Source organism: Spermophilus citellus, assembly GCF_964194105.1.
Source record: "Spermophilus citellus genome assembly, chromosome: 3".
In the NCBI taxonomy this organism is placed as follows: domain Eukaryota; kingdom Metazoa; phylum Chordata; class Mammalia; order Rodentia; family Sciuridae; genus Spermophilus; species Spermophilus citellus.
The window spans coordinates 210,299,222-210,324,203 of record NC_138184.1 but is presented as its reverse complement, the minus strand read 5'-3'; the positions used below and the strand labels follow the sequence as shown (position 1 = coordinate 210,324,203).

Genomic DNA, 24,982 nt, shown 5'->3' with positions numbered 1-24,982 from the left:
CAGCCAGCTGCCAAGATGCTCAGGCTTCATCCCACAGTTGAATCTCCTGCCTGGTATCACTCTGTCATGGAATTACACAGCGACAGTCCTAGAGTCTGAGGCATGGCCTCATCTTCAGATCCAGAGAGAACAAATGTGTGTGTGTACGCACGCACGCGTGCACATTCATGCCATAAACAAGCACCTACTGTGTGCCTGCTTCTGGTGTGCTAATTGGTCCTTCTGCCTGCTTCTTTGGGGTTTGTGTAGTAAGATGCTAAGGGACAGTGACCATGGCTATATCACTTAGATCCTCTGGGAGCCAATGGAATAAACTACATATGCAGGATCCAAATAGCTCACATGTGTCTCCTGAGAGCATCACAGGTTAGGGGGTGGTCTTCGTCATTGGTACCTCACCAAGGGCCCTCAACTACTTGTGCCTCCATGAGAGCCAGGTTAAGGCTAAGATAGCTAAGACAGCTGAAGTCACACAGGCAAGGTTTCTGGGAGAAGGAGCTGAGCCTGGGTCCCTGGCCCCTCCTCAGGCAGCTCACCCAGGCCTGTCTGCCGGACAAGGTCTCCATTCTGCAAACTAGTGGGTTTGCATTTCATTGCACAAAAGTCCCTTCACATGCTGGGCACTTTGGAGGGCCAACAATAGCTCTGCCCCTCCAATGTGGGGTGTGTCTTTGCACAAGCCCTACTACCCCATCCCCATGAGGGAGGCCTGGATGTTCTCTCATCCCAACCACCTGCTGGTTTGCCTCATGCCTCTGCATTTGAGGTTTAAGGGTCTACGTGGAGAATTCAGAATGGCCCTGAGACAAGCCTGATAGTTTAACCGGCTCCTTGTCTATCTCCAGTTCCACCTTTATTTCCCTGCCTTTCAGGAAAAACCCTAAGAAGGTGAGGATCTTATTATACCTGGCCCCAGCCCAGAAACCTTGCAGGTGTAGACTGGGATGGGGCAGTTTCAGGCGACGTGCAGAGAGAAGAAAAGGGGAGGTCAGGGGTGGCCTGAATCTTTAGAGATAAATAGTACTGTTTGCTCATTAGGGAGATTATTCCAAGCAAGACAGCAGCCAGAACGCTCTAGTGCAAGCATCTGCCTGCTACTGGGAGATGATATTTATTGTTCAATCCTTCAATGGATGTAAATAAACAGCCCGGCCCAGATAATGTTCCAATAAACAAACAAGCAGCTGCCAGGAGCTCCCTGGATGGCTGACCTTTGCGGAGGCCACCCTGCTGATGTTTTAATAGCAGTCTGCCTGGCAACGCAGGGACTCACCATGCCAGGGATGGAGATAGGTGTTACACTGACGGGTGGATGGGCAGGGGGCCAGAGGGGCTGGAGGGAAGGGGCTGGCTGCCTAGGAAGCTCCTCAGATAGAGACGGACTGGCTGGGGAAGACGAGAGGAGAAGCCCAGATACCCAGCTAGCACGTCTGTGTGTCTCTGTGAAACTGTGTGTAAGGAATGTGCAATGCACACTCAGCGCTATAATGAGGGCTCTGGCTGGGTGAGCCAGGATGATGCACAATTGTGAAGTCCTAGCGTGGCCTCACCAGGTAATATTAATTGGTAGTTAGCTGCTGTCCCCAGGCACTGCATGCCCTCCACCATCTAGTTGTCCCCCCACCTCTACATTCTCCCTAGCAATGGTACTCGGGGCAGCTGGGAGACTCCAAGAATCTGCTCCCACAGCAACTGTGTGACTGGCTGGTCCTCACCTGTGAGCAGCTGTTAGTATTTTGACTGCCACTCAGGGTACTGGGGACCTGCTGTGCAGGAGCCCCAGAAGGAGCGGAAATGATCAGTGAGCCTGGCAAGTGCAAGATTAGAACCAGGTCCATGCAGCTGAGTTTTCTGACTTGCTTGGCAGAGCAGGGACCTTGCTGCTGACTTGTGCATGTATCCCATGAGCTTCAAAAGCATGAGGATGGTGAGACACACTGCGTTATGCTGTAGATGGAGGGTCGGTGGGAGACACCAGTATGCTGTGGTAAAGATGGGGAGTTGGGCAAAGTTTCCACTGAGGCATCCCCAGGAGGAGAGTCACCAAGTCAAATTCTTAGCCAGGTTGATTGGTGAGTATAGAATCAGAATACTGGGAAGAGAATGGTCTAGAACAGTGCCATCCAATATGGTGGCCAGCAGCCACATTGTAAGACCCAGTTGAGATGTCGTACATGCAAAGCACATGCCAGGTTTTAATGATTTAGTATGAGGAAAAGAAAGTAAAATATCCCATTGATAATTTTACACTTGCATATTTGTATACTTGTTAACATCATATTTAGGGCACAACCGGTTAGACAAGATAATTGTGAAAATCAATTTTACCCATCTCTTTTTCTACTAGAAAATTTCAAATGACATATGTGACCCACATTTGTGGCTCACATATACCTATACTACTCTAGAACATTCCACTAGGGCTCAAGCAAGACCTAGAGGGGCACCATTCCCTGCCACGGAGACCACACTGCCATTCAGGTCTGCTCCGTTCACACTCCCTTCTCAGGACAGTGCTGAAGAAAGACTTCCCCTCCTAAGACTCTTGTTCCTATTTTCACTGTTTCTCTCCTATCAGGATGTTACTACCACTAATTTTGTTACTTCTGATGGGTCACTCTTCTTAGTGTCCTGGGAGATTTTTGACTCCTAAGGTAGCTTTTGAGTAAATCCAATGTTACCCACTATGTGTCTTATTGGTTAAGCTCCCTCAGGTGCCATATTGGTGGCCCGTTGTTATATGGTGTATGGATCCTCCCTGCCCACTGGCCTTACTTGGGGCTGGGCACATCATACCTATTGACTCCCAGTCAGTCAGCCAGGGCTCCTGGAGAGAACAAACAGAGGTCTTTGAACAACTCTCTGTCATAGAGTTTGTCACCAGGCCTCATGGGTATGAAGCCAGGCATTCAACAAATGCATGGCAGATGATAAATGAGTGTGTGGTGTGTCATTCTGTTAAGGGGCTTGCAGGGTTGGGATGTGGTTACCCCCTGGGTGTCAACTTTGGAAATTTACAACATCTTTAAAACACACATATTTACATTCATAACCCACAATTGGTCTCTTTACATTTTCTACCTTCAAAAAAATCATCAATTTCTGCTTTAATCTTTTCTCACTGCTTAGGTGATCCACACATATCACCTACGTTGTGTCAAATAACAGACATTTGTTTAGGCTGCTGCCTCACAGCCCTTGGGGGTGGCCTCCCCATTCCTGACTGAAACATGGACATTGGTTAATGGTTTCCTTCCACCTCTACTCTCAACTTTTTATTTCTGGTCTGGGCTGTTGTCCTAGCCTGGAGCATGTTGCTACCTTCTGAGGTGCAGACCAAATGTGATATTGGAAGTGAACTTGGCCAGGATGATGATTCCATTGGTCTGTTTGTCCCTGAAAATCCCATCAGAATATTGCCTAACATTTGTTGACTCCCTGGGAATAAGAGGAATAGAAAATAATGATACTGAAGTCCCTTTCCTTGATCCTGTGTCTTATCTTGATTATATCTAGCATCTCAGAGCCCATCAACATGCTGGAAGAATGTGGTTATTTTTCACTTACTAGTAACTATTTATTGAGAACCAATTATGTCTCAGGGAATGTGACAGGCATGACATCCGCCCCATGAGACCCACAGTTCCAGGACTATCTACCTGCTCCTGTGTCAACTCCTTCTTGACGATCAGCCCCATCCAGGGTGGACAACTTTCTATAGTTTATGTGCATTGTTGGGCTTCAAAGCTCAAAATCCTCTGCAATTTTTTTTTTTTTTTTGCTCTCTCCTCTAGACCATTTTATAAAAAGTATTAAGTAAGACAATAGTGTTGGGAGAGTGCTCAGCTCTACTTCTCCACACAGAAATGTGTCTTTCCTGTCTCAATTGCTTCTCTTTCCTTGGCCAAACTGCCCCAAGTCCCACAGAGACTCATTATTTTTAAATACCTGTTCATGTGGAACCTTGTCAAAGGCTTTTGGATCATCTAAATAGCTAAGAGCCAAAGCTGAGCTAGCAAATGGGAGAACTGGGTTCTAGTCCTGTCTGATACTGGTTTACTATTGAAGTTTGGGCAAGAACAAGTCCTGTCTCCGTTGCTTCATCAGTAAAATGAGAAGGTTTATGCCGGCAGTCAACATCATAAAAATTTCATAACCATCAGATGAGACAGTGTTATTTATGAATTTGCAAAGTATATAAAACAAAAAATATAAGGGCTCATTATTTTGAAAATTTACAACAGCATCTTCATTCATATGCATGTTCCTCTCCCAAAAGAACTGCAGTGGATAAAGACTTGGTTCCTCCTCCACCCCTCAGAGTGATGTTTGTTTAACATCAACCACTTTGACTGCTTGAGAGGATGCAGATTTACATAACCAACAGGACCTGGTTCAGGACGTGTGTTGGCGTAGCGTGTAAACTCGCAGATGCTGAAATCAAATGGAACTTGGTGTGGATCCGGGATTGCCTTTCACTAGATGTGTGACCTTGGACGGGTCATTTCACCTCTCTTGTGCCTTGCCTGCAATGGGTGATATGCGTGCTCACTTTAGGAACTTGTGAGATGTAAATGCCTGATTCGTAGTAGCCATTTAATAAAGAACAATTCTTGTCCTTTATCCATATAGGGGCCCCAAAGCCTGCAGCTTGTCCATTCTACCTGAATTTTAGGATTGCCCATCAAATATTCAGCAGATTACATAATAAACTCCTTTTCCCCATGTCCTTGTGAGATTCTTTCAGGAAACCGACACATGAAAGCTTTCCTTTCTGTTTTGTGGAAAGCTGTGGTTGGGGGAGGGGGGGGGGGAGAAACACCTTCCTGGTTGTTTTCACCCTCTGGCGGAGGGTGGATGGTGGGGACCAGTAGGCCAGGCTGTGAAAACTCACCCCATGGGTGTCTCCTGTTCCTTCCCTCGCCCACCCTTCTGTCCCTGCCCCTGGTCACCAACTTCCGCTAATGTCCACTATGTCCAGTACTTTCACCTCACCTGAGGGAGCAGGGAAGTTGGAACCAAATGATAAGAAGACCACTCAGGCACTGAATCTAATTTACTTTGGGGATCAGACCAAGGGCGCTGGATGGGGCTTAGTTCCGCCAGCATTCCCTATGGGAGCCCAATCCTGCTGGCGGCCAAGGGGACTGGAGAGCAGCCAGGCACTCAGTATCACTCTCTGCTCCCACCCCGGGGCACCTCCCAGCTGGGGCTGAAGCTTGACTGGGCCAGGGGCCAAGGTCATCACCACACGGTCAGACTTGGGTGGTAATCCCAATTGGTTTTGCACGAACTCTCATTTCACTCAGATTAAGAAATGTCCTGGCTGGTGTGGACATCTGGTGGCTTGGGAATGGGCACAGAGCGAGGACTCTGGGAATCCAAGGCATTTTGATTTTCAGAGCTAAATCTCTCTTCAATTCTTTTTCCGGTTTTCATTGCTATTATTTTCATGAGCTTAATCTGAAATTAGCAAAGTCCTAAGCTTATTCATTTATTTGTTCATTTTTAAAATAAATATTTGTCAAGCACAAGAGTTCGAGCATCAATATTAGGGGTGACTAGTGAACGTCTCTGGAATTGAAGAGACCAGAGGCAGATCCTGACCTTAGCCCCCCTGCCTTTGGATGGCCCCACCGGGACCTACCTTGAACTACCCTCAGCCCCAGGAACAAGGCCTCTCTTATAAACAGGGACTTCACAGTCAGACCTGGATTCTAATTCCACCTGCAGATATCATAGCTCTAGGCAACTGTTTAATGTACCTGGGTCTCATTTTCTGTATACAATATCAATTTATCAGCTAAGATTTTGATGTGATATTAAGCCTTTGAATTGATTTAGGAATAAACAATAAGGAAATATTTTAAGAAACAACCAAGTTCAGACAATGGGCAGGCTTTGGAGTTATTTGGATTCTGGGGGTCAGGACATTATCAAGGGCCAATATGTTTTCCCATCTCTGTGTCTGACATTCCCTGGTTCCAAAAGTCTCTTCTGATCACACCTGTTGATGGGTTGAGTCAATTTTCTCTCCATCACTATGGTGAGAGAGTGAGATTAAGCTGATTTGTTTCTGCTCATCAAGAACAACTCTTGGAGCAGAGAGTAGGTTCAGTCCCGCCCAGAAGGTGGGAGAAGGTGGTTTAGATGTGACAGGGGCTGTGTAAGCCATGACAAATGAGCACTAAGCACACAGGTTTGAGGGGATCATATCAATAAGGAATATGTACAAAGCCACCTCTTAGCACCTGATATCTAGGGAGCTTAAAAATAATGCTGAAAAGGAAAAAACAAACAAAGAAAAACCAATCAACCAAATCCTGGAACAAACTAAAGTCAAACACGAAAACCAACTGCCTCAGCTATCAGAGGCTGGTGAACTCCGCAGAAAGAGCCATCGGACTTTTGGGTAACTGTGACCAGTTGTCATCAATGTGTCCCCCCACTCAATAACTTTTTCTCCTTGATCACAGGAGGGATTAAAAGTTACATATTAATATTTTTAAATGAAAGTGCATAATGGGAATTTCTGGGATACAATGGATGCAGGATGGTACTCTGATCTGAGGCAGCCTCAACGCTGAGCTGTTCACCCAATCCCTAGACCACCCCACCCCATACCAGCCCACCCTTTATTTCCCAAAACCAGCAAGGGCTCTAAGACTTCAGCAAGGCACAAGGAACAGGAGAGAACAAGACCAGGTTCTTGCTGAAGCCCAGCTAGGTCTCTCCCCTCCCCTTCCCTGGGACATGCCCTTCAGGATGCCACAATGGGCTTGGCTTTGGCCTCTGAGCTCTGTGGTGGCAGAGCTCACTGACTGTCCTTTGGCTGTTGGAAGGTCTCTGGACTGAAGCTGGGCTGTGGGCAGTCATGGTGCCTGTTCTCATATTGGTTTTGCTCTTTTTCTTCCTGCAGATCCGGGTGGATGGGCCCAGGGGCAATGCCCTGCAGTATGAGACAGTGCAGGTGGTAGAACCTGGCCCGGTCCTCCGTGACATGGCCTTCTCCAAGGATCATGAGCAGCTCTACATCATGTCAGAAAGGCAGGTAAGGCTCTTTGGGCTCTGCTTGACATTTGTCTTGCCACTAAGTACCAGCCTGTGGCTCAGTGGAAACCCACAGGAACCAGCAGCAGAAAGGTGATTTGATTTATTTGGGTCAATGAGTATCCTTTCCATACACTGCCTGGGGACTGAAGCAGGTGTGCGATAACAGGGAATAAAACATTTAAAATATCAAAATATCCAGGAGTCTAGAAGAAATCTACTGACTTCAAAATAATGGTGTGTCTAAGTTCAAGGCCGACATTTACTCTCCTTTGAAGAAACCTGGTATCGATGCCCATGTTCTTGGTCCAGATTTCCCTGGAGGATGATCTCCTACCAAAGTCGCCTCCCTTGATCCTGAAGGCCTGAGATGGGCAATGATTTATTGCCATAAGAGCCGAGTTAGAGAAGCACACAGAGGAAAGAAGTTTACTAAAACCAGAGTGTGTACTGAAAGGACGAGATGCAGGATGTGCTCTGAGCCTTCGTGTGTGCCAGTGATCCCCTGTGGAACCTCCAGAAGATTCCATGAAGCCAAACCAAGAACAGATAGGGCACAGGGATTCTTGTTGGTGGAAGCTGAGCAGGAAATAGAAAGGTGGGGCTTTGTTCTGAGACTCAGTTGAGCACTATCTTTCTCAGGGGTCCCTGCGCTCAGACCAGGAGTTGTGTCTGCAGCAGGTGGAGGAAGAGATCCTCTGGAAATACCATCTAGCTGAGGATATTTCCAGGAGTCCCCTAATTCATGCCCGATTATTTCACCCCACAATACTCAACCCACCCCAGGCGTGGGTCGGCACGGCCATACCTCTGCCCCATCTTCTCTGTGATGAATGGGCCATCCCTGGGCCTGGTCCTTCCAGCCCATGAATATGGATGTGTTGGCTCTGAGGGGCAGAGGCAGCAGCCCTGGGAGACAGATCTCCCTCTGATTCATCTTCATTAGCGTGGCCTGAACTCTCTGGAGGACCTTGCTGACAGAGTCTGGATTGTCCTGCCTGTCCCCTCTCTGCAGAGTAGGGGAGATGAATTCCACATTATGCCACCCACAGGACTTGTGCATTATGCCTGGGCAGCCCACAGCAGCTCCACCCTCCCTAAGAGCACGATGACATCTTCTCTTGGTGTGGGACTCCCAGTCTCCCAGCGTCAGCCACACAGGGACCCATTGTGGTGCTCTTATGGAAGCTGCCATGGCTTGGGATGGGAGTGGGGGTGTCTGCGATGGAGTCGGCCACTGCAGACGAGACTCTCTCTTTGTCCCCATGCCTTACTTTTGAAAATGAGATTCCCACTCCCCACTCCTTACCTGCCTCCAAGGCCCTAGGAGCTGAGGGGAAGCAGCTTTCCTTGGTGAAATGAATCCTTCAGAAAAGACCCGAGATTGCCCAAGCACTGAACATTTCAGGATTTCTTGCCAACCCGAGACTTAAAATATGGAAGGACTTCCAAAGACGGGAAATATAAGCTGATGATGTAATTGTCCGCTGCCCCTGACAGCCCCACCTGTCCTTGCCTGCCTTTGTTCTCAGCCAGCTCCTCCTCCTCCTTGGTGGTCCAGTCAGTACCCACTCAGGCTTGGCAGTGAGGCATGGTGGGAGCTCTGGGCTTTGGAATATTGGAGAGGAAAGGGAGGCGGGAACGTAGAGAGCCAGGGCATTCATTCCTTCTAAAGCTGCTCCTTACAGAGGTGGGGATGGCAAATTGTGACCCCAAGGCCTCATCATTGGGGCCAATACTGGTGTCCACTGGGTTGCAGATTCACTGGTAGTGGTTACATGCACTGGTCTTGGCATCAGAATATCTGAGCATGAGTCTACCATTCACTAAGCTCTACCACTTGCTAAGTAAGGTCTTGGGTGTCTTGAAGAGTCAGCCTCCTCTACTGTCATGTGAAGGTACTAATCATACCAGACAGTGCTGTTCCAGGAATCAAGTGAGATAATACGTATAATAAGCTGAGAACCAAGGCCCGCCCAGAGTAAGTGCTTGATGAATGGAGAGGCTCTTGTGTTTGTGACACTGCAATAGGATTTTCCAGACTGTGTTTGGAGCCAAGCAGAGGCTGCACCAAGGTTCTGGACAATCCATAGCTTGGGAAGGGCCCATGCAGGGTCGAGAGTGGAGTATTTTGTCCTGGGAGTGGGGCACCCAGGAGTCCAGGTCAAGGCTGAGGCAGGAAGGGAGCAGAGATCCAAGTCCAGTAGAAGGCACATCAAGAACCCAGGCTGCTTCCCTGATTGGGCGTGCTGAGTAGAGCTGGGGCAAGAGCAGCGTGGTGAGCATCCCCAGGGATTTGCCAGAGCCAGTGCGTCAAGACTAATTCCAGCCTCCATTAGCCTGTGGGCCAGCCTCCACTGTGATGGGTCAGTACCCTTGGCAGGCCGCTGCTTGTGCATGGCAATGGGGCACTCCTGAAAAGCACCTCCCTTCTCACCAGGGCATTGTGACCTCGTCCTTCCACACTGCACTCCACCGTGTTCTTCAGTGGGCTCCTCCCGGCCCGTCGTTGGACACCTCTGCAGCAGCTTTTCTCTGACCAGTCTACTCTGACTCCCCCGTCTCTCCACCCCAGACCCTCAGCAGCCTGAGGACAGTCCTGCATCCTGTCTGCTGACACCTCACCTAACAGACCCTGACCCTTTTTTAATGAATGATAAACCCCCCGTGTTGTCATTGAACCAGAACTTAAAGGAAAGGGACCAAAATATGTACCTATTATTATGTGAATTTCCAGGTCCAAGCCCAGATAATTTAAAGACTATTCAATAAAATAAATAAATAGATAAGTAAAAAAAAAAAAACAGCTTCATAACTTCAGGTGACTTCGGATGATCATTAGTTTGCCACAGATTAGGCTACTTAACAAACAGAAATTCATTTTGTTACAATTCAGCAGGTTGGAAATCCAAGGTCAAGGTGTCAGTGGGTCTGGTTTCTTTTGAGGTCTCTGTCCTTGGCTCACAGATGGCTGGCCATCTCCTTGCTGTGTCCTCATGTGTATGTCCTCTGTGTGTTCATGTCCCTATTGGCCCTCTTTGTCTCCTAATCTCCACTTCCTATAAGAAGACTCATCAGATTAGATGAGGGCCCCTCCTTAAAAGTCTCATTTTAACTGAAGTACCCCTTTAAAGAGGAGGTCAACAGAGGACACGCCAAGCTGCCTGGGGCGGGGCTTCACAGGGAGATTTGGTGTTGGGGGGGGGGTCGTAATTTAGCTTATAGCATTACCATCAAGACTTTTGCCTTGCCTATTTTTTAAAAAATTTTATTGGTTTTTTTTTAAAGAGAGAGTGAGAGAGGGGAGAGAGAGAGAGAGAGAGAGAGAGAGAGAGAGAGAGAGAGAGAGAATTTTTTTTTTAATATTTATTTTTTTAGTTCTCGGCGGACACAACATCTTTGTTGGTATGTGGTGCTGAGGATCGAACCCGGGCCACACGCATGCCAGGCGAGCGTGCTACCGCTTGAGCCACATCCCCAGCCCAATTTTATTTGTTTTAATTAGTTATACATGACAGTAGAATGCATTTATGCACTTTGATATATCATACATAGATGGGAGATAATTTCTCATTTTTCTGAGTGTACTTGTTGCAGAATCCTATTGGTCACATACTCACATATATTCATACAGTAATAATGTCTGTTCATTCTACTATCTTTCCTATCCCCACCTCCCCTCCATTCCCCTCCCATCACTTCCCTCTACCTAATCTAAGGTAACGCTGTTATTTCCTAGTGCCCCACGCCTTATTGTGAATTAGCTTCTACATATTAGAGAAAACATTTGGCTTTTGGTTTTGTGGGACTGGCTTATTTTGCTTGGCATGATATTCTCCAGCTCCATCTATTTACCTGCAAATGCCATAATTTTACTCTTCTTTATAGCTGAGTAATATTCCATTGAGTACATATACCACATTTTATTTATCCATTCATCTATTGAGGGATACCTAGGTTGTTTCCATAGTCTAGCTATTGTGAATTGAGCTGCTATAAACATTGATGTGGCTGCATCACTATTCTTGAGTATGCTGATTCTAAGTCCTTTGGGTACAAAGCAAGGTGTGGAATAGCTGGGTCAAATGGTGGTTCCATTCCCAGCAATGTGTGAGTGTACCTTTTTCACCACATCCTCGCCAACATTTATTGTTCCTGTATTCTTGATGATTGCCATTCGGACAGGAGTGAGGTAAAATCTTAGAGTGGTTTTGATTTGCATTTCTCTAATTGCTAGGCATTACTAAGAGGAAAGTTTATTGCATTGGGTACATTCATTAAAAGAATAAAAAGTCAACAAATAAATGACCTAATACTACATCTCAAAACCCTAGAAAAAGAAGAACAAATCAATACCAAAAGCAGTAGAAGACAGGAAATAATTAAAATCAGAGCTGAAATTAATGAAATCGAAACAAAAGAAATAATTGAAAAAATTGACAAAACAAAAAGTTGGTTCTTTGAAAAAATAAATAAAATAGATAACCCACTGGCTGTGCTAATGAAGAAAAAAGAGAGAAAACTCAAATTACTGAAGTAAAATATGAAGAAGGAAATATCACACAATGGACACGTCAAATACAGAAGATAAGTAGAAACTATTTTGAAAATTTATACTCAAAAAAAAAGAAAATATCAAAGACATTGACAAATTTCTAGAGACATATGACCTACTCAAACTGAATGAGGAGGTCATATATGATTTAAACAGATCAATTTCAAGTAATAAAATAGAAAACGCCATCAAAAGCCTGCCAACCAAGTAAAGCCCAGGACCAGATGGATTCTCAGCTGAGTTCTACAAGATTTTCAAAGAAGAATTAATACCAATAATCCTCAAAGTATTCCATGAAATAGAAAAGGAGGAAATCCTTCCAAATTCGTTCTATGAGGCTAATATCACCCTGATACCAAAACCAGACAAAGACACATCAAAGAAAGAAAACTTCAGACCAATATCCCTGATGAACACAGATGCAAAAATTCTCAATAAAATTCTGACAAATCTCATACAAAAACATTAAAAAGATAGTGCACCACAATCAAGTGGGATTCATCCCAGGGATGCAGTGTTGGTCCAACATATGGAAATCAATAAACATAATTCATCTTATTAATAGACTTAAAAACAAGAATTATATGATCATCTCAATAGATGCAGAAAAAGCATTTAACAAAATACTGCACACCTTCCTGTTTAAAACACTAGAAAAACTAAGGATAGTAGGAACATACTTCAACATTGTAAAACTATAAATGCTAAACCCAAGGCCAGCTTCATTCTAAAAGGAGAAAAATTGAAAGCATTCCTGCTAAAAACTGGAGAGCAGGATGCCCTCTTTCACCACTTCTATTCAACATCATCCTTGAAACTCTAGCCAGAGCATTTAGACAAAAGAAAGAAATTAAAGGGATACAAAGAGGTAAAGAAGAACTCAAACTATCACTATTTGCTGATGACATGGCTCTCTACCTAGAAGATCCAAAAAAATCCCACCAGAAAACTTCTAGAACTAATAAATGAATTCAGCAAAGTAGCAGGATACAAAATCAACACCCATAATCAGACACATTTCTATACATCAGTGATGAATCCATTGAAAGAGAAACTAGGGAAACTACTCCATTCACAATAGCCTCACAATAAAATAAAATAAAATACCTGGGAACCAATCTAACCAAAGAGGTAAAAACTACAGAACAATAAAGAAAGAAATTGAATAAAACCTCAGAAGATGGAAAGATCTCCCATGCTTCTGGATAGGCAGAATTAATATTATCAAAATGGCCATACTACCAAAAGCGTTACACAGATTTAATGCAAGTCTTATTAAATCCCAGTGACATTCTTCATAGAAATAGAAAAAGCAATCATGAGATTTATTTGGAAAAAATAGCTAAATAATAACTAAAGCAATCCTTAGCAAGAAAAGTGAAGCAGGAGGCATCACAATACCAGACCTTAAACTATACTACAGAGCTATAGTAACAAAAATGGCATAGTATTGGCACCAAAATAGACTTGTAGACCAATGGTACAGAAGAGAGGACACAGAGACAAACCCAGGTAAATAGATTACCTCATACTAGATAAGGATGTCAAAAACATTCACTGGAGAAAAGATAGCCTCTTCAACGAATGGTGCTGGCAAAACTGGAAATCCATATGTAGCAAAATTAAATTAAACCTTGTCCTATTTTCTAACATATTTTTAAATTTAAATATATTTACTATTTGAAATTAAATAGACTACTTTGTTTCTTAAATAGTAATGTACATCTGAGTTGCTAGTTGTATATAACAAACCTGACATTTCTACAAATCAAATTATTACAATTTTTGGAAATCCTCATTCATGTGTTGCTTTGGGCACTATTGATATAGTGGCTCTGAGTTGGGTTTTGACATCTGAAGAGCTGGATTTCAAGCCTTGACCCATCCTCTACTGGCTGAGTGACCCTCAACTTCCCTGAGTCTTAGTTTTATCATTTGTAAAATGAGAATAATAGAGATGATCTGCTTCATTTATGGAGCCCAGATAATGCAAGAACAATATCTGGTAACCTTCAGATTATTATTTTTTCTTGATGTAAGGTAAAGACCCAAATATTCCTGAAGGATGTGGATCAATGATGTGGCATGTCAACGGATGAGCCGTGGGGACAGCACATTTTTTTCTATAAAGGGTCAGATAGCGAATAGTTGGGGCTTCTGGACCACATATCCTCTGACACAATGTGCAACTTTGCTATTGTAACTTAAAGCTGCCACAGACAGCGCCTGAACAAATGGGTGCGGCCATGTGCAATAAAGCTGTAAAACAGGTGGTGGGCAGTGGCTTTCCAACCGCTGCAACAAGCCCACAATGAAAGCCTGTTGACGGAGGGCCTTGACTTGGATCCTTTGGTGGAGTTACTGTATGCAGAGCACTCGGGGAAGGGCAGAATCCAAGCTCAGAGAGATGCCTTTCTTCACACTGTTGCTCCTAAGCGCCACACCTCCTTGGATTTCCTGTTACTTCTTCCTCTGCTTCATCTTAGTCTCCTTTTCTGGTCCCTCCTCCTCTTCACAGTGTCACTCAGTTCCCTGATTTTAGCACCTCCGGAGTGCTCGGTCTCAGGTCCCTGTGTCCTGCCTCCGTGCAGGTCTCAGGTCTCCAGCTTCATACATCCGAGGCCCAGTTCTTAGTCTTCCTCCCAGCACTCTGCCCCTCGACTCAGCCCTGTCACGGAGGATAGCAACAATGTCATTCAAGCAAAAGCCTAACCAGCTTTATAATTTGATAATAATATTTATCCCTCGCCTCACATCCACTGTGTCCAAAAACTCTACTGGCTTTAGAAAACATTTCCAGAATATGAGTATTTCCCGCCATCTCACAGCTACCACCCTGAGCTGAGTCTGAATATTTGCAACAGGCTTCATACTTATTCTCTCATATCTTTCCAGTCTTTTCTCAATGCAGTAGTTAACCTTTTAAAGTTAGATCATGCCTTTCCTCTGGTCACATCCCTCCATAGACCAAAGTGCTCCTGAAGACCCAGAAGGCCCTGGGTTTTGTCCCCAGAGATATCTGACCTTGTTATAGAGCTGAGGCCTTCCAAGAAACTAGGGCGGTGTGAGGACCCCCTCTCCAAACCCCAATTCTTTCAATAAGTCAGAAAAATTTCCGACATGTCACTCAGAGTATTCGGCATGAGTTTATTGACAGATGAGAAAGAAAAAGGGAAACAATGGATCCTAGGGACTGTGGGCACTCGGTTTTATTGGGGATCCCAGAGAAGTTTCCAGAGAGTTCTAAACAGGTCCCACTCTTGACGTCTGACTGACAGCAGGGTGACATCAGACTTTCAAGTCCCCACTGTCATGGCTACTCTAGGTTACCTTGGCGCGTGCTGATGGGTTCTAATTGGATTCTTAACCATACATTTTTACAGACTTTATGGTAAGGAGGAACTATCCTTCTTTCCCAGAGTTTCAGGATTCAGTCACAAAAGTCTTCTGCTTCAGGGTAACTTGGGTTCCTCTTATCAACGTTATTTGGGGCCTGCATTTCCCCTGCTGTGAACAGGTAGTTTGCTGAGAAATGTGACATATCCTGACCACTGAGGCAAGGCTCAGGACTGCAGGTAAATGACTTCTTGGGAAAGAAAGCTTGGGGGTGGGGGGTGGGGGGACAGTCAGCACAGTGAGTCCAGTTTATAGGATTATTCCCTTAACCTGTGTTCCCACCATTCACAGATCTGTCCCCTCACCACACTATCACCTCTTACTTTGTTCTTCAGACGCACTCTGCAGAGTCGGGGTGGGGGCCAGTGCTCTGGACGCAGAGAGGCCCTGGGTGACAGTTCTCCTCTATGTCAGGCATCTTCTGCCTTAGAACCTTTGCTGTGCTTGCTCCCTGGCCTGGAGGATAACTGTCCCGAGTCTGCTTACTAGGGGCCTCCCCTGAGCACCGAGGGAACTTGCCCTTCACCCAGATCTGACAGCTACCAACCCCTCCGTGGCTCTATTTTTATTCATGGTACTATGTTTCTTATTTGCTAGATAGTTTATAAATTTCTTTTGCATATTTCGTGTTTTCCTCATTTATAATATAAGCTCTATGAGAGCAGAAATTTTGTTAATTTAAGTCTTTTTAGTTCACTTATGTATCACAGACCCCAAGAACAGTGTCTGACACACAAGCACTTGAAATACACGTGCTGCATGGATGGATGGATGGATGGATGAGCAGACTGGTGTGAGCTCAAGAGAGCTGTGGGCCTTGGGCCTCTTGTTTCAGTTCTGCTGCTCTGGCCGCTTCTGTAGCTGGGCACTAACGTCGGCCATTAAGCACTCGGGCACCTGCACTCCCAGATCTCTGTGGAAGGGCAGACTCTTGTTCCTAAACATGGTTGAGTGGCGATCTGAATTATGACCCAAGAGACCCCCATGAGAGCAGAGGACACATTTCCTGGCTGTTGTGTGAGAGGGAGCCCAATGGCAGAGATCGCTCTGCTCCTCCACCTCCTCTTTTGGACCTTTTGGGATTTGCAGCAGGGCAGTGGCCCAGAGAATTTTCTGGGCCTGGTGTTGTGTCTAATGGGGAACTTGGAGGGAAACAACCCAGTGGCAGGTGGAGGGGTGGAGAGAGTGTGAGAGAGTCGGGGCTGAGCTCTCCTACCATCCCGGTTCCCTCTACCCCGTGCTGTGACTTCGAGCCACTCTTGTGAGTTCATTTCCTGACCTGTCTCCTGGTTCCCCTGTGCAGCACACAGGCCTGCATTCTGTCCCTGGATCTACCGAGCCTCTTCCTGCTACCGTGCTTCCTCCCTCGCCATCTCCTCTCCTGGGAAATGGCTCTCTGATCTCTCTGCAGCGGCTCTCCCTCAGGCCTGCAGCTCCGGCTCAACTATCCATCCCCAGAGAGGCCCTGCTGACCGTCCTCCCTGAAGCCTCCCTGCCCTGGCTTCCTGGTTCCTTCCTTCACATCATTTCACTTCTTCCGTCTGGTGCCAGGAAACTTGGAAAGTCGCCCGTTAGCTCATTGTCCGTGTCTCTGCACTAGCACGGAAGTCCCTCTCACTCCTAAAAGAGGACCTTGCCCAGAGCGATGGGCCTTGTCCCCCCCTGGGGAGGACCGGCCCTCTGTCAGGAGCCCTGTGCTGTCAGAAGCCTCCTCCTAGGAGATGCTGCTGAAGACTTAGAGACGGCAGGATTCTGGGTCTGGTGAAGAACCGTGGGTCTTTGACTCTGCCAGCCTCTCAGAAGCTTTAGGTTGTCACCTCTGGAAGTGAGGAATTGTCCCCTTCACCATGTGGTAGGCAGCCAGGACAGGACGCCCTCTCCTCCAAGTGTTCTCATGCCTTCTTGTTCCCAGGTTCCTTATGGACGGTGACACCAGCCTCCGCTGCCTCCACCACCCGCTCGGTTTATCTCATTCCACACGGGGTTGCCGGGAGGGAGATCTTGACAACCAGGGGGATAATTTCCATTGCCTTTTAGTGGTTGTGAAGTGTTCAATGAACCTATAGTTGAAGAAGGTTCCAGAGCACCTCCCCACTGCTGTTTGAAACTCTTCTCTGGCTCCAGACTTCCTCCCCTGCATGCACGGAAGAGGCCAGCTCTCGGCACGAGGAAGAAAGCAGGGATGGTGGAGGAGGAGGCCAATCGTATGACTAGCCGAGGTGGGTGGAGTGTGCGGGTAGATATGTGTGTGAACAGGTGTATGCCATGCAAACAATACTGCCTACTTGCTTAGACAAGTTACTAAGCCCTTGGTGCCTTACTCATCCTAAGCCCAACAAACATTTACTGAGCACCTATTAGGAGTCAGGTGCTCTTCCAGATCCTAGGCCCTCCATGCAGAACAAGGCAGACAAAGTCCCTGTCCTCAGACAGCTCACTCTCTGCACAGAGGGTGGATGGGCAAAGGAGGAAATGACCTTATCTCAGGTCATGGTGAATACGATGGAAATTGAAACGGGCCCTGGAGGAATGAGGTGATGTCCTTGAACTCCTCCAAGGAAGGGACTTGTGAGCAAAGGGCAGAAGTGACATAACTGACTGTCAGGGGAAGATGGGTCCAGGCTGAAGGGACAGCAAGCAAGTGAGATAGGGTTCGACCAGGGTATGTCAGGATGTACAGGGGCTGCTGCAGAGAGAGAAGTGCAGGGTAGAAGGTGATGCCCTGCAGAGAGGCCAGCTCTGGTCACAAAGGGCCTCATTTGTATCTATAAAATGGGGATAGAGTACACAGGAGCGACCTCCTGGGCTGGCAGCAAGATTAAATGAGATAGTACACCTAGAAAGGGTTCAGCAAGGCGTCTGATGGTGAGAGAAGATGGAGCCCGCGTTAGCTCTTCTCTCAGTTATTTGCAAATTGTGCGATTCTGTGGCCAGGGCATCATTTCTGCTCCGTGGACCTGTGAATTCCTCTCTATTCTTGCTCAGCAAGCACTGCTTTCTACGACACTTTTTCTTGGATTGTATGAGTGCCTGCTGCTAGGTGTCAATGTCATTTTGTCATAATATACCTGTCTCGGTGTCATGTCAGGTTTCTCTCTTTGTCCTTTCTTCTGCACACGTCTGGGTGTCTCTGGGGTGCGTGGGAGCACGGACTCACAAATGCACGTATGTACCTTCCGATGTCTGTCCCCATCCGTGTGTCTCTACCGGCCTCCTTCCCGCCGTGCGTGTGTGTGCCTGGGTGGTGTGTACTCACTGCAATCCTGGGAACCTCCGGGGATGTCGGTACACACTGAACCCACGGGGAGGAAAACCTGCCAACCAATGGGAGGGAAGTGCGAGGAGATGTCAGCGCGGCAGATCCACGAGGAGATGAGGTGACAGAGTCAGGCATCCCGGGGCCCTGGAGCGACCCCCACAGGCGGAGAAGCAGCTGTCCCCTAGACAAGGCGAGTGTCTTCTTTGACAGGCCCCAGAGAAAGTGGCAGATTTCACAGTAAATTTCACCCTCTCTGCCATCCACACCCCAGCGCTTCCCTGCCTGAGAGCCGAGGGCCTCCAGCACATGCTTCCTCTGGCTGGGGAGTCGCTTTCTGCTGTGTCTGGGCCAAAGCTGTCTTCCATGGCGTCTTTGGTTTCCCTGACTTCTGTTGACACTGGGTCTGCTTCCAGGTGCCTGGGGACACTCCCAGCCTGACCTCCCTTCTGAGCTTCTGGCACCGAAGTCCTAGCTCTGAACCAGGAGGACAGCATGCAGTCTGGGACTGGGAGGTGGCCTGGAGGTGGATCAGCTGCCAGTCAGAGTCACCTGGGAAGCAGGTAACAGTCCCCAGGAATGGCTCCCTCTTTCCTTCCATAAACATTCAGTAGGCACCTAGTGTTTGCTGGACACTCCCCAAGGCATCGGAGTGACAACAGTAAGAGACAAAACTATCCCCATATCCCCATGGCTAAAGCAAAGGAAGCAGACAAGAAGCAATCGACAGAATACATCAATCACAGAGTGTGGCAGGTGACAAGTGCTACAGGAAAGAGACCGAGCTGATAATATTGCAGGAGCTCCCAGGGGGCAAGAGCGCTGTGATTTCTGACTATTCAGAGAAGAAACCCCAGAGAGGCAAAGCACCCAGGTGAAGGGGCCACTGCAGACTTTCTGATGCCTTTTCCTCATGTTCTTCGTTTAGGGTTTGAGATTGAGCGTGGCTAAGCTGCCCTACCAGGGAAGGAGGTGACAGGGTGCCTATGTGATTGGGATTTTTGGCAAACTGGGTTTCTGAGGGAAGCCCCATCAAGGGACGTTGGACAGTGATCCAGGAAAGGCTCGTGCCAATCAGGGCTCAAGATTTATAGTGCATCTGCCAAGGACTGTGTGCAACAGGAGGTCGTGGCTACTTCATTGTGCCCCAGTGTTCCTCCGTGTCCCCAGCCTGCCTCCAGGGGTGTTCCTGGGCAGCTGATGGGAGGTCTGACAGTCTTGGGGATCTGCGGACACTGACTTTCTGGAAGGTGCTGCGGTGGAGCTAGTCTGTAGCCAAAGGCAGTGGGCTGCTGCAGGAATGAATCCCACTCTGTCGGCTCTGGGTCCCCCGCTTGTCTCACCGGAGGTGTGTTTGATGGTGATGCCACCGTCTCTCTATCGACCCTTCTGTCTCTGTGGGGGACCAACTTGTCCATTCTGGTTGTGTTTGGATGGCTGACACTGTGACAAGCCCGTTTGGACATTTGCTCCTGGCACCCAGACTGGGCTCCGTCTGATGGCTCCCGGGAGAGAAAACTTGAAGTTCAGGCCTGAGAAGTGAGTGACAGGAAGCGGAGCCACCTCGGGCATTCTCAAGAAGAGAAAAACTCTGCAGCGATTTGCCTAATTTCACTCAGGTGGAAGCCGTCCTACTGGGCCGGAGCAGATTCCAAAGTTTCCCATGTGTCCTTGCAGAGAGGTCCCCTGTCCCCCTTCCTTCTCAGTCAAGGTGGAACGTCTCCACAGTGCCATCACAGACTTGGAGGGAACAGAAGGGGAGATGGTTTGCCTTCCCCAGTTTCCGACAGTCCAGGTGTGGGAGGCCTGGATTCTCTGCTGCATCCTAAGTCCCCAAGTTGTTCTGAGACAACTTTCTCCTGCTGCCCTTTCCCCTTTATGACTGTGGGCAGACAGAGCCCAGAGAAGTAAGCAGTGTGTCCAGAGTCACACAGAAAGCTGGCAGCAGAGCCCAGCTCAAATCCAGGACTCAAGGGCCATGTCTCCCAGCCCCTGTCCAGGGAGGAATGGGAGCTGTCTGTGGGAGCAAGAGATGCTATCCGCCTTCTCATCTTAGGAGTAGGCAAGTTATGGATGCACTCTCACAGGTCAGAACACTCCCTAGAAGGTAAAAGGAATTGCTAAGGGCGGGGTGGCAGTAGGGAAGGAAGGATGTCAATGAGAGGTCAAAAATGCCCCTTAATGGTGAAGGAGGTCCCTTGTCTATTGTTCCCTGGTTCAGCCTGATGCAAGTAGGGTCAGGAACTCCCTTGCAACATCTGGGGCATCTGGGTGCACAGAGCCCAGGCAGTGTCAGCCCCACCCAGAGAGACAGGGAAGCTCCCGCCCCCCGCCATCTCCCCCCCCCCCCCCCCCCCCCCGCCACCTCCGACGACCCGGCCAAAGTGCTTCTAAGTGGCCACTCCCATCTGAAGGTGGTTGCGGTTAGTAGTCTCCCTGAGAGGAGAGAAAGGCCCTTAGATGGCCCGCAGGGGTGACCAGAAGGCAGGCCTGTGTGCAGGCTGGAAACTGCAGGGGGTCATGAACAGACCCTGAACTTGGCTTTTCATCCTGGCCCCCGGTGCTCACTGCTCTTCCACCCACAGCAACTCGCTCAAGCTGTTCCCGCCTCGGCTTCTTCATGAGCAAAATACAAGTGATCAAAACTACTTCCAGGGCTTTGGGATTGGGGTTGATATATGCGAAGTGCCTGGTGTGCAGGACATTCTTATTAAATCGGGGTGTTGCTGTCATCAGTTTCCTTACCATTGTCACTATTACTTTTAGAAACTGTGTTGTTGGGGCAGGGACACCTAGACAAACCTCCGCCTGGTGGCCAAAGGTCAGTTGAATTCCAGACACCTGTTGCCACCTGGAATTCCCTGCATCTCTCTGGCTCTTCAAAGTCCCTTGGGAAACACAAAGGTGCAGGCTCCCTTCATATCCATGAGCAGGGGACAGAGGGGCCGGGAGACCACGTCTCCCTCCCCAATCAGAACAGCTGTGTTGCCTCGCTGGGGCTCCGGGGATTTTTCCTTGTTCTACTTCCCTACTTGGGGCAGGCATTTCAACACCTTAGTGTCCAACGCCATCCGATGCTTGAAGATGTCACAGGCTGTGCAGCTGAATAAGTTTCTGGAGCCTCATCTTCTAGGACATGCAGGGAAGATGGGGAAATGGCTTGTTCCTCTTCTGTCTGCAAGACTCAAGTTGGACAGGGAGGGAGGCCAGGGGCCAGAGCGGGAGAGAGACAGGCATCTGAGGGCTGTTGATTCAGGGAAGTTCTGGCTGCCCTCTAGTCCCCAACACCATTAAGCATCTGGCTCTGGCAGTTGCCCTGACAGTGGCTTCCTCTCTCAACTTGGCAACCTCCCGATACTTCCAGTCCCCTAAGTGCCATTTTTAAAGACAATCACCTGTAATATTTTACTTAGCAGCACAGGAGGGGACTTTATGAGATGGGCACATGGGGCCAGGGGCTGCATGTCTGCCACCTTTTAGCTCCCTCTCACTATGTGTATTTATTAAGTGCCCACTATATGCCCAGCACAGGGCTCGGCATTGCACAAAAAGAGAAGAGTGGACATAAGACCCTGTAGTGGAAACTCTGCCAGGGTCAGGCAAACCCAGCTTGAAGGGTGTGGACTAGGGAGTCCTCCCTCCCGTGGGAATTAAGTACTTAGGAAAGCCCACTTTCTTGTGGAGTTAGGGATTGGGGAGGCAAAAGCCATCAGCTGGAAGTGGACATTCTCCTGGTGTGTTCCAATGACTGGTCTCCAGGCCAGAGCTCTGGGGTGTGTCCCAGGATTGCCACCAGCCCTCAGTGCTGCAGGTGGCCCAGGATGCTCCGTCCCTCACACAGGGCAGGTGTTACAGAAGCACACAGGACACCATCCCTCTCTCTCCTGCCCACTAGCCATGGCCTGTGGGTGGAAATGGTTAAATTCCATGAGTTCTGATCAACTGGCACCAGAGTTCTGTAGAAAAGAGAGAATAGAAATATGGGATACTTCAGTGAATTGTCCACTTGGTCTGAACATCAGTCAGATACTTTTAAGAGTAAATGGACACATGTTAATTTATCCCATTGTTCAGACAACTAGAAGGCATCAGGACCGTCACATCACTCCCAAACCCAGTATAGCTAGAAAAGGAGAGATGACCAAATGACAGAACAGTATCTCGTAGGAGTTGGGTGTTGTTTTGTTCTTTAGGGGTACCAGGCGTTGAACTCAGGGGCACTTGACCGCTGAGTCATATCCCCAGCCGTATTTTGTATTCTATTTAGAGACAGGGTCTCACTGAGTTACTTAGCACCTCACTTTTGCTGAGGCTGGCTTTGAACTCACAATCCTCCTGCCTCAGCCTCCAGAGCTGAGGGATTACAGATGTGTGCCACTGTGCTGGGCCTCATATGAGTTTTTAAAGTGCATTTCAAGTAGACAATGAGCAGGAATTTGAACTGACTCAGAGGTAGATGCTACCTAGATACCTATTTAAACTTGAGAAAAACAATCAAGGGGTGGGGGGACATGTGTAGACTGTACCCTCCACCAGGAGAATCTAAGCTGTTGCTTCTGACAGCTATCCAGTGATGTGCCAGATGCCAGGAAGGTGGGTCCCAGCTGGAACCACCAGCTCTTCTTCTTGGTCCTGGCTTTGCTACTCAATCTTGGGAAAGTTGTTTAACTTCTGAGGACTTCATTTTTATCAACAGTAAAAGGAGGGTATGTTCATGCCATTGACTCAGTGGTTACAATCAGAAAACCTATGTAAAATTCTTAGAACAGTACCTGGCACATAATGGGGGTTCAGTCAATCTTAACTGTCATCTCTATTGTCTTCAATTTACTGACAATTAGTATGAGTTTGCCCATATTTTACTGAAAAAAATCCACTGTTAGGGTCTGTAAACAAGTCAGGATGGAGCCTGGCATTTTGCAGAGGGAGTGGTTTGTGAAGTAACGCCAGCAAGCCATTAAGTGTGGAGATTCCTTATTGGTTGACTGCTGTATCTAGTTTATGTTAATTAAGATAAGCTGTGTGGAATGTATAAATACCCCTCCTGTCCTACAATAAACGGCTCCCACTCCTGCTGTATCAATCTACACAAGTTGCTCGTCACCCCCCGGTTATTTTGCTGCAGCCGGACTGCGGCAATCCACCTGTAATGTTTTCCTTCCATAATTTATAAACTCACTCCTATAGCCTCTGGGGCACATTAGACTCCTATTGTTTGTTTTGTTTTTTGTTTGGGGGCATAGAGATTCCAAAAGTTATAGAGAGCCTCCTAGTGAACAGACAGTGCCCAACTTGCTTTCTGAGATACCACTTATAACAGGGGTCACACTCTTCATGCCTGACGTTGTCTTTAGGTGAGAGAAAAGAAAGAAAGTTCTGCTGTCCTGTCCACAAGATGAGAGCTAACTGCCCTCTCATGAGGGATCTTAGGGACAGAGGTGGCACCACATGCAGTCAACTGTGGGAACATGCATCTTTTGCCTCGGTAGAGATTTAAGCATTGGTTGGTCCAAAACTTCCCAAATTTATTTCTCAGAGTTAAAGTTCTGCAGGATATTTTTAAAAATAATTTCTTTGATTAAATACATTGGGGAAATCTAAGTGGACCTAATATCTTGACTGTAGCATTTCTTAGAATATTTACATGTTCTTGGGTATTATGAAACTCCAAGCTACTGGTGGGGTGACCAACTTAGGAAACAGTGTCTCCCAAATACATCAGACCTCCCAGAGCCATTCATTAAAAGTGGACCCTGCATTGTAAAAGCCTCACTGGGAAAGACAATTCTCTTCCTGTGGCTCTCACAGTCTCTCGTCCCTTTTCCTGGGCTGGTGGCCCTAGCCCACTCCTCTTTTGTGTTCTTCATTTCAAGGCATAATGCTTGGAATTCCAGGGAAGGATCTTCTTCCCACCAGATCCTCAATAATTCCCATGAGGTCGTGTCAGCAGATCTCTGCAGCTGACACCTGACTTGCTCAAACTCACAGAAGATTCCAGGATCCGATTGTTCCATTCTAGGCCCAGGAAGCCTTCTTCAGTTCTGCACTTAGACCTAGACCTCAATCTATCATTCACGTCCTTCTCGAAAAGTCATGTTATTAAAACTATGACAACTCTACCTCTTACCGACTGTCAGAATGCAGACTGACAGTTCTCACTGGAGATTCATGGGTCTCACCAGCTGTCTCTTCATAGTTGGTTCTTAATGTTGGGACCATTCTTATTCTCGAATATTTTACTTTATCTTTAATAATTCACACCAAATGCTGATAACCCAGTATCCCCAAATTCACAGTTATCTGGGTAAGGCTATTAAAAATGTATTGTTTTGCTCTAAAATACCAAGCAAGACCAAACTCTAAAACAATGATCATAAAGTTCACTTTGATGTTAGGAGATGCTAAGAACTATCTAATGGCACAAGAAAAGAAACCATTAGAATTTTTAAAAATTTTTCTACTTAAAAATTTATTTGTATTTATTTTATTTTTATTTATTTATTATTATTGTATTTTATAATACTAGAGACTCAACCCAGGGGTGCTGTACCACTGAGTTACATCCCAAGTCCTTTTGCTTTGTTTATTTGTTTTTGAGATAGGGTCTTGCTACATTGCAGAGGCCGGCCTTGAACTTGAGATCCTCTTGCCTCAGCCTTCCCAAGTCCTTGGGATTACAAGTAGTTCCACCATGCTCAGCTACTTTACTCATATTTTATGTGCCA

At 47.2% G+C, this 24,982-nt stretch overlaps 1 protein-coding gene across 1 annotated transcript in view; it reads left to right on the top strand.

Moving 5' to 3' along the window:
• PLXNA4 (plexin A4) overlaps window positions 1-24,982 on the top strand; it is a 425,973-nt gene that overhangs the window by 262,060 nt on the left and 138,931 nt on the right. The window contains exon 4 of the mRNA XM_081284948.1: window positions 6,920-7,051. Within this exon, the coding sequence (XP_081141074.1) occupies window positions 6,920-7,051 (132 nt within the window). The remainder of the gene's footprint in view (window positions 1-6,919; window positions 7,052-24,982) is intronic.